General features: G+C 41.8%; 1 protein-coding gene across 5 annotated transcripts in view; it reads left to right on the top strand.

The window, feature by feature from the left end:
- LOC123637813 (bromodomain-containing protein 8) overlaps window positions 1-13,148 on the top strand; it is a 24,125-nt gene extending 10,977 nt beyond the window's left edge. For 2 of the 5 annotated variants that reach the window (XM_045550870.1, XM_045550872.1), the window contains exons 8-22: window positions 596-732; window positions 1,276-1,494; window positions 1,863-2,007; window positions 2,950-3,159; window positions 3,579-3,859; window positions 4,230-4,682; window positions 5,209-5,302; window positions 5,500-5,546; window positions 6,306-6,520; window positions 6,705-6,797; window positions 6,993-7,061; window positions 7,453-7,630; window positions 10,521-10,625; window positions 11,103-11,147; window positions 12,775-13,148. In XM_045550870.1, the coding sequence (XP_045406826.1) occupies window positions 596-732; window positions 1,276-1,494; window positions 1,863-2,007; window positions 2,950-3,159; window positions 3,579-3,859; window positions 4,230-4,682; window positions 5,209-5,302; window positions 5,500-5,546; window positions 6,306-6,520; window positions 6,705-6,797; window positions 6,993-7,061; window positions 7,453-7,630; window positions 10,521-10,625; window positions 11,103-11,147; window positions 12,775-12,834 (2,351 nt within the window). In that variant the 3' untranslated portion in view covers window positions 12,835-13,148. Of the gene's footprint in view, window positions 1-595; window positions 733-1,275; window positions 1,495-1,862; window positions 2,008-2,949; window positions 3,160-3,578; window positions 3,860-4,229; window positions 4,683-5,208; window positions 5,303-5,499; window positions 5,547-6,305; window positions 6,521-6,704; window positions 6,798-6,992; window positions 7,062-7,452; window positions 7,631-10,485; window positions 10,626-11,102; window positions 11,148-12,774 lie in introns of those variants that run through there. The other 3 variants (XM_045550871.1, XM_045550874.1, XM_045550873.1) reach the window with 3 other exon arrangements.

Genomic DNA, 13,148 nt, shown 5'->3' with positions numbered 1-13,148 from the left:
TCAGTTATCTAGTTTTCTTAAGAGACGGGGTCTCTGTCACCTAGACTGGAGTGCAGTGGTGCAGTCACAGCTCACTGCAACCTCAAATTCCCTGTCTCAAGTGATCCTACTAACTCAGCTTCCCAAGTGGCTGTGACTAGGTGCAAACACCACATCCAGCTAATATTTTTTATTTTTTGTAGGGTCTTACTGTATTGCCCAGGCTGGTCTTAAACTCCTGGGCTCATGCAATCCTCCTGCCTCCGCATCCCAATGTGCTGGGATTACAGGCCACTACATCTGGCCTTTTCCCCCTTCTTAAAAGAAAAATCTTAAGTTGCTGAAGAGGATATTGAAGGGTGTTTAAAGCACTCTCTCATGTCTAGGACCTGTGGGATAATTAAACCAGTTTGCTTAGTGTGAGAATTGCCCTTTGGAAAAATTAGGCTATAAAGTTACCATCTCCAGAAGTGTTAAAGCTTTCTAATCCAAATTCATAATGCTGCTTTAGTAATGCAGCATTCCTATTTGTCCTTTATTGTATAATAGCAGAGTAGTGTCTAGTTTCATTTATTTACTCTTAAAGATTTGGGCATTGTTCTATTTTCTCTTCTAGCTCGTCAAGCAGTAAAAACACCGCCTCGGAGGTTACCTACTGTGATGGTCCGCTCTCCTATAGATTCTGCCTCCCCAGGAGGTGATTATCCACTTGGGGACTTGACTCCAACCACTATGGAAGAGGCCACCTCTGGGGTGAGTATATTTCCATCCATGGGAATTGATCAGACAAGGGGCAATCAGCCAGCAGAGAGCTGAGTGATGAGGAAACCACTTTTGGCCTGGAGGCAACTTCCTCTCTTGGTCTGAATGTTAAAGATTTAATTTACCCTGTTCTGTGTTCCAAGATAAGAATGGACCTAAAAACATTGAGGCTTTTGACCTTTTGAGAGATAGGTAAAAGACTATGTTAAGGAATTGTTTGCTAAGTGTACTAGTTTTATGAAATTCCTGCAGAAATAAGGAACACTTTCCTTGTAAACAGAATATTGGTAGTGGGTAAGGAGTTTGTTAAAGGCAGATTGGGTGGAATGGTTGGATCATTGTGGGTTTGAGTGGTTGAAAGCAAAAAAAATTGTGGGGAAGAAAGGTATGGCTGAAAGCAGGAGGGATAGAGGGTTTCTGGGCAATTCCATTCAGGACTAATAAAGTAATAGTTAGACACACTAACCCATCCAGATTAGTAGGGAACCTTCCATAGTTTAAGAAGTCAGATAAAGGTTCTCTGTTGTCTCTTAGGTAACCCCCGGGACTTTGCCGAGTACCCCAGTCACCTCGTTTCCTGGGATTCCTGACACCCTTCCTCCAGGCTCTGCACCCTTAGAAGCCCCCATGACCCCAGTAACAGATGATTCACCCCAGAAAAAGATGCTTGGACAGAAAGCAACTCCACCCCCCTCCCCTCTGCTGTCAGAGCTCTTGAAGAAGGGCAGCCTCTTGCCTACTAGCCCCAGACTGGTATGGAGACTTCTGTGGGTGTTTGAGAGCTGTGGTGATTTAGTACTTGGAAGGGAATACCTGGGACCTAAAACGTGACATGGGGAAAAAAGTTCAAAAAAGGAAGAGATCTCCTAGTTAAATGTTAATTTTTTAAAAAATACACTAAGTTGATAGTATCCCTGGGTCCTGAGTTATCTGAACCACAATTATTTTGGTTCTCTTCTCCAGAGAACCCTTGTCAAATAAGTTTAGAGTTTCCCTTGGGTCTTAACTATGGATGTTACGTATTAGTTTTCATGGAGTTTTATCAACTGCTGGAGCTTTTTTGGGAAGTGGTAGTAAAGGAAAGCTTGAGTGTAGCCTTCACCTCTATTCTTCCCTGGTAGGTCAATGAGAGTGAAATGGCTGTGGCTTCTGGCCACCTGAACAGTGCAGGTGTCCTCCTGGAGGTAGGCGGGGTCCTTCCCATGATACATGGTGGGGAGATACAGCAAACACCCAATACTGTTGCAGCCTCCCCTGCTGCCTCAGGTAAGTTACCACTTTGCTTTTATCTACTTCAGTGATGTAGAACTTGGCATTGATTGGCCTCATTTTCAGCATTTGTTACTAAACAATTGTCAATCCCAGATTTAAAGCCGAACTACTTTTGGAGCTACTTTACCTGTTAACGCAGTGCTCCAGATTATAAATCCATTTCATCTTCAAAATATTGGTATCCTTGATTGACCACAGCATAGATGTTGATGAGAGTAATAGTGAAGCTGCTTCTCTGTGGCTTGTAAAATCATGGAAAGGTAAAGATACCTGACATTAAGAATAGGGGGACAAGATTTGGAACCAGAGAACTGGGCTTGAATCTCAGGTCTGCCACACATTGGTTTTGTGACCTTGGATCGGTAACCTAGTGAGCCTCAGTGTCCTCTTTTATTAATTGTGATGTATGTACTTGACAAGGATGTAGTGAGAATTAAATGAGGTAGAAAATGTAAAGCCAAAAGAGAAGCTTTGTAAAATACCATACAAACATTAGATATTGGTATTTGAATGGTATTGAACTTGGATGGTTTACAGCATGCTGAACTTTAGCAGAAGTGATGTGTTTATTCATACCAGTTTTTTGTTTTGTGTTTTTTTTGTTTTTTGGTGGTTATTTAATTTTTCCTCTGAGGAAAAATTACCACTCATTTTTTATATATGTTGTGTGTTCTAGTGCTTTGGTTCATTTCTAACTTGGAGGAAGATCTTAAATGAGGTTAGAGAAATAAGGATATAGACGATATGCTTATTTAACACAAGAGTTGCTCTCATCCTTTGAGACTATAAAAATTTTCTTAGTTGAGTCTTTTTTTTCTCTATGTATTTATTTCTAAAAGGCCATCTCAGTTCAGATTAGTTGAGTCTTAAAGTGGCTATTACTTCTTGTTCATATGCTGTCTTTTCCCTCATTTTGTGTACCTCTTTGTCTGTTAGGTGCACCCACTCTTTCCCGGCTTTTAGAAGCTGGTCCTACACAGTTCACCACACCTCTTGGTTCCTTCACTACTGTTGCCAGTGAGCCTCCAGTTAAACTTGTGCCACCCCCTGTAGAGTCTGTGTCCCAGGCTACCATTGTCATGATGCCTGCGCTGCCAGCACCATCCTCTGCTCCGGCTGTCTCCACTCCTGAAAGTGTAGCTCCAGGTGCGTCCCTGACCCACGCCCTGAGCAGCCACTAGGTGCAAAATTTTATTTTAAACTTCAGTTAGAGAAAGATAACCAAGAGTATCAGCTCCAATTCAGAGGCTTCTGCTGTGTTGTTCTCCATAGACATGTACTATCTTTATCTTTAGGGGGAAAAAAGGATGATTGAAGGGGAGGGTGGGCATTTATGTGTTGGGGGGAAAAAGCTAAGTGTACAGACATGAACAGGCTTGAGAATGTGTTCTTACCTTACTTTGTAAATAAAATTCGGGGGGAGAAAACATAGGCAGTGTATGATAACTGTTTCTGACTATAAGTGTGTGGGTACTTCACATCTGTCTGCAGCACTGGTGTGATCTCTGGGTGGTCACTTAGTATCCAATAAGCTTCTGAGATGCTTTTCGCTTCCTGTTATTCAGTGAGTCAGCCTGACACCTGTGTTCCCATGGAGGCTGTGGGGGATCCACATACTGTGACTGTTTCCATGGATAGCAGTGAAATCTCCATGATCATTAATTCTATCAAAGAAGAGTGTTTTCGATCAGGGGTAGCAGAGGCCCCTGGAGGATCAAAGGCTCCCAGCATAGATGGGAAGGAAGATTTGGATTTAGCTGAGAAGATGGATATCGCTGTGTCTTACACAGGTGAAGAGCTGGATTTTGAGACTGTTGGAGACATCATTGCCATCATTGAGGACAAGGTAACTATTCAGCAAAGCCCCAGAAAGTCTTTCATGGGTTCTACATAGGCTTCTCTACTTAGCCTCTCTTTGTTTCTCGTAGTAAAAATCACTTAACTCTCAAAAAACCACAAATGAAACAAACTCTCCTGCTTCTGCCCATCTCCATCTCTGTAGTCTGAAAGCTCTTTGGTGCTGACGTACTAGTCATCGCCCCAGCCATTCCTGTGTTACTGGTTTGCACCTGACAGGAGCTTGTCCATTGGTTGCCCCCACTACATGGATAAGATGGAGAGAGAAGCTGCAGATTCAGACCATCTCATTCAGTGCTAACAAAATTGAGGGACATGGGTTTCTTTCTGTGACCTCAACAGTCTGTATTATGGGACAGGTAGATGATCATCCTGAAGTGCTGGATGTGGCAGCAGTGGAAGCAGCACTGTCATTTTGTGAAGAGAATGATGATCCCCAGTCCCTGCCTGGCCCCTGGGAGCACCCTATCCAACAGGAGCGGGACAAGCCAGTACCTCTCCCTACACCAGAGATGACGGTCAAGCAAGAGAGGCTGGAGTTTGAGGAAACAGAAAACAAGGGAATCCATGAACTGGTGGACATCAGGGAGCCCAGTGTTGAGATCAAGCTGGAACCTGCAGAACCAGAGCCAGGCATTTCAGGAGCTGAAATAGTAGCTGGAGTTGTTCCAGCTACAAGTATGGAGCCACCAGAACTCAGGAGTCAGGACTTAGATGAGGAACCCAGAAGTACTGCAACTGGAGAGATTGCCGAAGCAGATGTTGCCAGTGGGAAAGGCGATGAAACCCCACTTACAACTGTGAAGACAGAGGTATTTAATAAGATCAGAGCCTGGCCAACTTGATCAAGAGCGAGACCCTATCTCTACTAAAAAAAAAAAAAAAAAAGAAAGAAAAATTAGCCGGGTACAGTGGCGTGTGCCTATAGTCCCAGCTACTCAGGAGGCTGAGGCAGGAGTTTGAGGTTGCAGTGAGTTATGATGATGCCTCTGCATCCTAGCCAGGACGACAGAGCGAGACTCTGTCTCCAAAAAAAGAAAAAAAAGATCAGGGGCTGGGGGGATGGAGAGTTATACCTTAGGTAAGAAGTGATAGCTTAGGCTTTTGGTTTTCCCGTTGTATTCCTGAGTTCTGACGTGGTTGATGTGTCCAAAGCCCATAGGTTGTGATCAGTGCTGTATGTACATGTTTTATTCCTGTTAAGGTGACCACTGGGATCATATTACATGAGTAAGACTTAGAATTTTTTCTATAGTCTCATTATCATTGAGGAATAAAATTGTGTGAGCTATGGTGATTTACCAGTTCTTAGGGTATTTGTTGTTTTTTGGTCTTTAGGCATCCCCTGAAAGCATGTTGTCTCCATCACATGGCCCAAATCCCATTGAAGATCCTTTAGATGCAGAGACTCAGCACAAATTTGAAATGTCAGGTAAATAAAGGCCATGAAACCTGTACTCGGAAACTAACTTGAAATCATTTGCTTTGGCTTCTGAGGGATTGTGGGTTGTGGGCAAGTAGAGGAGGTAGAACAGGTCAATGGAAAGGAGAGCTGCAGGGGATTACAGTCCACAGGAAGGGGAAGGTTAAGGTGGAAAAATCTTCAGGTAGTCTTTCTCTCCTCTGCAGACTCATTGAAAGAAGAATCAGGGACTATTTTTGGAAGCCAGATAAAGGTATTTCAGACTTTTCTTTATTCCTCTTGCCATGTGATTAGATTTCCCTGTAGCACTACTTTTTCGCTGAATTTCAGTAAACTTACATCTTTATTCTCAGAGATGAGACTGGTAAGGAGTTGCATGGGGAAAAGTTGCAGTGGATAGTCAGGCATAGTGGGAGTACTGTAGCAACGTGTGCTTCCCGTCTGAAAGAGTTTGTGACTATCACAGTCCTTTCTTTACATACGGTACACAAAGAAGCTTTGATACATAGAGAGTGATTTGGAATGAATAAGGATACCAGAGCCAGGGAGAACATTCAGGAAATCAGATTATTAATTAGAGAATCATTTAAAATTTTCTTTTTAGAATTACTAAAGCTATAGTAACAGACTTAAAAATGATGTGATGTGAGCTTGCTCCATCAGATGAGACAAAATAAAAACTATTTTTGATAACTTTGTACCCAGGGTCAGAGTTCCTCTCAAGAGCAAGGGGAAAGAAGGAACGCCTCTTAGCTTAGTCTTAAGTAAGTAGCTTTTTTTTTTCTTCCTTTTTAAAAGATCCTGGGTCATATTCTTTGTCCAGGTTCTAAATTACTTTATTTAGTCAGTTAGTGTCTATAAGTAGATGGTAGTATAAGTGATAGAGGTCTCAGTCAGGAAACAGTGTGAGGCCATTTCTAGAACTGATCTAACCCAAAAGACCAATCATGTTTAATGATGCTTATTGGATAACTTTGCTTGCATTTACTGACTGGAGTATATTGTGTCTAAGGATGCCCCAGGTGAGGATGAGGAGGAAGATGGGGTCAGTGAAGCGGCCAGCTTGGAGGAGCCTAAGGAAGAGGATCAAGGAGAAGGCTATTTGTCAGAAATGGATAATGAGCCCCCTGTGAGCGAGAGTGATGATGGCTTTAGCATACACAATGCTACGCTGCAGTCACACACACTGGCAGACTCCATCCCCAGCAGCCCTGCGTCTTCACAGTTGTAAGTATCTGAGATTCTTTCTTTGAGGCCAACGAAGTGAAGTTGAGAAGTAGGAGAGGATCTTTTCTTTGATCATATTTTCTCATATTCCCTTTCTTGCCCTGGAACAAATAGTTGACAAGAAATAATTAGGACTTGATTTTTTTAGTATGTGCCTAGTGAAATTCCTGTATCTTTATTTCAGCTCTGTCTGTAGTGAGGATCAAGAAGCTATTCAGGCACAGAAAATCTGGAAGAAATCCATCATGCTTGTATGGAGAGCTGCAGCAAATCATAGGTGAGTGGGCTTTCCCAGTTAGTAGGTTCACTTTCTCCTGCTCCTCCTCTTTGTTGGTGACTAGAATAAAGTTTAAGTGGGCTCCTATGGGACTGCTGGTGTGGGCTGTTACTACTTTTAACTACGTAGAGTATATTTCCTCCCCTGTGCTTCTGGAGAATAAGTCACTAATTACACCTTATTCCTTTTGGACAGATATGCCAATGTCTTTCTGCAGCCTGTTACAGATGACATAGCACCTGGCTATCACAGCATTGTACAGAGGTAAGCCATGGTCCATCCAGCATGTTAACTTGCCTAAATTTTAAGTTGTCCAGTCTAGGTGTAGAGTTTTACAGTAGATAGTAAGTTTAAAGCAAATATTTTTTATGTGAGTAAGGGTGACCAAATTCTAAACTGACCATTCCTGTGGCTGGATCACCATTGATAGTCTAAAAGAATTAACTCCCTTTATTACCTTTCTCAATGCTTATTATACAGACTGACTTTGTTTTTTGGGTTAAGTGCATGTTTTGGGGTGAGGGATTGGCATTTGAGCCCTGACAGCTGAGACTGAAGATGTATGTGAGAAAATCTATATGGCGATAATATATTCAGAGATTCAGGTGAGTCCTCTTCCTGCCTCCACTGCCACTTAGCCCTGTTCTTTTTTTAGGCCTATGGACTTGTCAACTATCAAGAAAAACATTGAAAATGGACTGATCCGCAGCACAGCTGAATTTCAGCGTGACATTATGCTGATGTTTCAGAATGCTGTAATGTACAATAGCTCAGACCATGATGTCTATCACATGGCGGTAGAGATGCAGAGAGATGTCTTGGAGCAGATCCAGGTACTTTGAGGATCCTTTGTGTTTCAGCAAGGATGAAGGAAAAATATTCAAGGGAAGGGTTCATATTGATGACAGAAAGGGGTGCTATGGCTTTTACTTGGAATAGCCATCCAAGAACATAATTTTCTTGCTGAATTAATTTTGATTTTTTATGATTTGGGAAAAGAGTTATGATAGAATATTCTACCTTGGGCAAATAACTTCAGTTTCTTGAGGTTTTTTAATAAAAGATTTTTTTAAATGGTGAATGTATATTTTTTAATTATGTCAAGTACCTGGTACAGAGTAGATACTCAACAAATAAGAGTTTCTTCCTTCCTTTTCATCACAGATAACCTACTTCTCTCCTACAGTTACATTACTGAGTACCCTTTGAGATGTTGAACTTGGAGTATTGTATATCTTTGCAGAATCTGCCAAATTACTGAAATTGCTGAATAGTCTTTGGTTCATTCTAGTTTTATCCTTTTTATCATAGAGATTTTGATCCTGTATTATAGCCTATATTATAGCAAAAAAAAAAAAATTATAGGTTATTAAGTATGGAATGTCCGATTTCCTTAAATACTAAGTTTGACAATTGGTATCCTTGACATATCACTTTGACACTTCTTTTATTTTTATTGTGAAAGTACATCCTTAGTCTTTCAAATGCATGTTTTGGCATGTGATTATCTTTCGAAATTTTTTTAGAGCAATTTTTGTGAAACCATGGATAAGTCAAAAATTCATATTGAGTTCCATTGTGGAATTAATGCAGCACAGACAGCTCAAAATATCAACAGTGTTTGGGAAGGGTGTAGCTAACAAATGCACAGTACATCAGTGGTTTGAGAAGTTCTGTTCTAGTGATTTTAATCTTGAAAATGAGCCACATGGGCAACCTGAGACCAGAGTGGATAATGATGAACTGAAAGCTGTAGCAGAAGTGAATCCATCTCAGCCTTAACATGAATTGGCAGCAAGGTTTGATGTTACTGTTCCAACAATATTGGACCATTTGAAACAAATTGGCAAGGTAAAGAAGCTAGCTAGATGGATACTACGTGAATTAAATGAGCATCAGAAGAGAAATTCTCTTGAAGCTTGCCTTTCTTTGTTGTCAAGACATAAAGGTGAACCGTTTGTACACCATATTGTTACATGTGATGAAAAGTGGATTCTTTTTGACAATCGCAAGCATTCAGCACAATGGTTGGATAAAGATGAAGTGCCGAAACACAGTCTAAAAATGAATATTCATTAGAAAAAGCTAATGGTGTCTGTTTGGTGGTCCAGTGCTAGTATCCTCTATAGCTTCATGAAACCTGGTCAATCGATTACGCCAGATGTCTGCTGCAACCAATTGGACAAAATGATGAGGATGCTTGTGATTAAGCAGCCGAAATTGGTCCATAGAGATAGGCCAATCCTCTTGCAAGACAGTGTTCCACCACATGTCACACAAACGACGCTGCTTAAACTACAGAAGCTGGACTTGGAAAATCTCTGTCATCCACTGTATTTACCAGACCTTGCACCAACTGACTATCACTTCTTCCAGGCTTTGGACCATTTCTTGCAAGGAAGAATATTCAATTCTCAACAAGCTGTGGAAAACACTTTTCACGATTTCATTGCCATTCTCTTTCCAGGCTTCTTTGCTGCTGGCATAAATAAGCTACCGTTAAGATGGAAAAACTATGTCGATAGTTTAGGCGCATACTTTGATTAATTGTACTTCTTGTTTGAGATATAATAAACTCTACTTTTTATTTGAAATCGGACATTTCATATTTAATGAACTAATCAACAGAATAAAATTGGGAGTCCAGAGAGTTGAGAAATAAACCCAAGAAAAATTAACTGGCAAAAAATAGTCTTTTTAATAAATGGTGCTAGGACGATTGGATATCCATATGCAAAAGAATAAAATTGGGCCAGGCACAGTGGTGCATCTCTATAATCCTAGCACTTTGGGAGACAGAGGTGGGAAGACTGCTTGAGACCAGGAATTTGAGACCAGCCTGAGCAAGAATAAGACCCTGATTCTACAAAAAAATAGAAAAATTGGCCAGGCCTGGTGGTACACACCTGTAGTCCCAGCTACCTGGGAGGCTGAGGCAGGAGGACCTCTTGAGCCCAGGAGTTTGAGGTTGTAGTGAGCCACGATGATGCCACTACACTTTAACCCAGGAAACAGTGAGACCCTGTCTCAAAAAAATTAAAAAATGGGCCAGGTGGGGTGGTACACGCCTGTAATCCTAGCACTTTGGGAGGCTGAGCAGGAGGATCACTTGAGCCCAGGAGTTTGAGGTTGCAGTGAGCTATGATTATGCCACTGCACTGTAGCCCTGGTGACAGAGCGAGGCCCTGTCTCATAAATAAATACATACCTACATACATACATACGTACATAAAAGAAAGAAAGAAATAAGACAGCCAAGCTAGGCATAGTGGCTCATGCCTATAATTCCAGTGACTCAGGAAACTGAGGCAGGAGGATCACTTGAGCCTAGGAGTTCAAGGCTGCAATAAGCTATGATCATGCCACTATGCTCCAGCCTGGGTGACAGAGCAAGATACCATCTCTAAAAAAATAAAAATGAGCAGAGGATCTCGATAGACATTTATCCAATGAAGATATACAAATGACCAATAAGCACATAAGGTGATACTCAACATTGTTAGTCATCAGAGAAATGCAGATATTAGGGCTATTTGGTATTTTCAGATTCTTTGCATGTGTATTACAACTAGAATTAAAACATAACATGCTAAACTTCCAATCAGTCAAAAAACATTTGGTAGAAGGGTAGTATACAAAGTTCTATTTACAAACCCTAAAGTGTCTTAATTCTTCCCTACTGGATTAGGTCACTATGGCCAACCCTGTTCCTTCTCCCTACAGCAATTCTTGGCCACACAGTTGATAATGCAAACATCTGAGTCTGGGATCAGTGCTAAAAGTCTTCGAGGGAGAGATTCTACCCGCAAACAGGATGCTTCAGAGAAGGTGAGGAGACCAGGAAAGAGCTTGTGTGCTGGTGTTCCAGTGCTAGAAGTCTGAAGCATCCAGTGAATCTTATATTACTACTTGATATTGCTGGGCTTATACATTCTAGTGGTATACAGACACATAGATCTTAGAATGGTGGTTGTTTGCTCCCCTGTAAACATTGAAGAAACCTGCTGTGACTGAGAGACCCAGTCACATGGGAGAAATTGTGAGCCGAGTGAGTGAAATATTAATTTGTCTGGGAGGGTGCTCTGAAGGTGGGGGAAATGACTTAGCTTGAAGCAGTTGGGGGCCATCAGTTTCTGTTCCAGAGGCATAATGGTCAGATTGCTTTTGGATCTCTTCCATCTTGTTCTTGAGTTTTAAAATTTTGTCTTTGTGTGTATGGTGCTTGTGTCTCTGTCCTGAGGTTTGGGGTACTAGTGGCTGAGAGTTTCTGTGGAACCTGATCAGTGTTTGTTTGTCCTCTAACAGGACAGTGTCCCCATGGGCTCTCCTGCCTTCCTTCTCTCTCTCTTTGTAAGTATTGAATGGCTGAAAAGGGTGGTGTTGCCACAATGATTCTCAGCTCCTGCTGTGGGTGGGTGGCAGAGGGAAATCCAACATGCAGACTATGGCAATGTCTTGAACTTCTGTTTACTCAGGTCATTGAATAAGAAACTATCTTTTCTTCTGCATTCCTGTCTTTTTGCATGTGTGTGTGTGTGGGGACTGGGTAGGGATTATTTATGAGATCACTGGACCAAAATGAGGTACTCTTGGGGTAAAGGATGTAGAATGCACCTGCTCCTCATTTGTTGGCTCCACCTTTTAACAGTTTTTTTTATTACAAATAGAAGATTGCTCAGAGCAGCAGATGCTAGCTGGCTTTTTAACAGTGTTCCTCATACTGGAAGTACTCAGCACATTTCCTAAAATTAAGTTGCAAGACTAACAAACATTTAGTAAGATTTAAGCTAAAGATCTCAGTAACAATGACATGGAATACAGTAGTGGCTGGCAGAATTATAAGATAAGCTTTGTAGAGTTGGCCTAAAGACTTTTATCCTTTTCCTCCATGAATTAAATGGCTGACTCTATGTTATTCATTATGGGGCAATGAGGCATGATGTAATGGAAGGGGGATCAGGTTAGAAGACTACATGGTTTTAAGGTTATTGGATAATCTCTTGGGGCTTTGTTTCCCTAATCTGTGTGGTGGAGCTAATATGATGAGGTACCTGTCCAGCCTACCTCACAGGGAGGTTGTGAGGATAAAATGAGATAATAGGCATGGAACTGGCTCGGGAAAAAAACTAAGGTGTTATACAAATGCAAGGTGGTATTTTTATTCTTACTGTTGCCTCATGGGCAACTTATGTTTATGAGCTCTAAAAATTTTAGAGTCCTTGCATATTAGAAATGTAAAAATGGCCTGGCCCAGCAAAAATTTCACTAGTTTATCTTGCCTACAGGCCTCTCAGCCTATACCACAGACAAAACACTATAATCTCCGTACTTGCTTACTGGCCTGCAACAGTGACTCTGGATCCCCAAGCAGTTTGCTGACTATTGCAAGGCTGGTTAATAGGATGTTTTATCTATTGAAGACAGCAAAGTATTGCACAAGAGGAAGGAGCTGGGCTACAGGGAGAGAGCAGCAAATGGAAAGAAGCCTTCTGATTATCCTGATCTCATGGAAAACAACTGTCAGGAGGTGCTAGGGAACTAGTGCCAGGGTCAGTCTGCAGGAAAGGCCTTTCTTATAGGGACCAACAGCTGTACAGGTATGTTAGCCAAGAACCTCACTATCCACTACCCTTTCTGACTCTCACCTGTCTTTTACTCTTCCTATTCCCTTGCACATGATTTGGGCCTGGGTGGGATGACTAATAGTCATTCTGTGGGCCCCCAGGTGAATTCCAAGGACCTCTGTGGTGGGCAGGAGCAAGACACTCTGTCCAACATTTCCTCTCACAGACTACCAGATGTTCTTTAGCCACTCTGTGGGAAGACAGAAATATGCCCCTTATCCCTCTGGATTTTTCTGCTGATTCTCTCCCCTCTCCCCCAAGAAACCAAAACCCCAGCATTCCTGTTGCACCCTCTCTCATGCCTCCTAACCAACTCAACTCATGCTCTCTTTCTTTCTCTGTCTGTCATCTAGGATGGGGGAACCAGAGGACGCCGCTGTGCCATTGAAGCAGACATGAAGATGAAAAAGTGAAGCCTCAGAGTGTACCCTCTTTGAGCCGAACCTGAAAAAGAAGTGAAAAAGATAGAGCTTGGGCTTGTGGGCCCAGTTCCAGAAGTGGAAGTTTCAGAAGAGGAGGCACCTGGGCCATATGACATGAGCTGGGAAAATCTCTCTCAGAGAGTTGGAGTAGCACAGTTGCCTGTTTTAAGGCAGAAATCATGGGCTGTGTTAATGTCCTAATGTGTAGCTAGCAGATTGTAGCTAGTTTGTACTGTCTTGTGAATTGTACAGACTTAAAAAAAAAAAAAAATCCTGTGAAGTATGTGTGTATACAATAAACTGAA

The sequence above is a fragment of the Lemur catta genome, chromosome 5 (assembly GCF_020740605.2).
Source record: "Lemur catta isolate mLemCat1 chromosome 5, mLemCat1.pri, whole genome shotgun sequence".
In the NCBI taxonomy this organism is placed as follows: Eukaryota; Metazoa; Chordata; class Mammalia; order Primates; family Lemuridae; genus Lemur; species Lemur catta.
The sequence above is the reverse complement of the archived record's forward strand: the minus strand, read 5'-3'. Positions and strand labels throughout refer to the sequence as shown.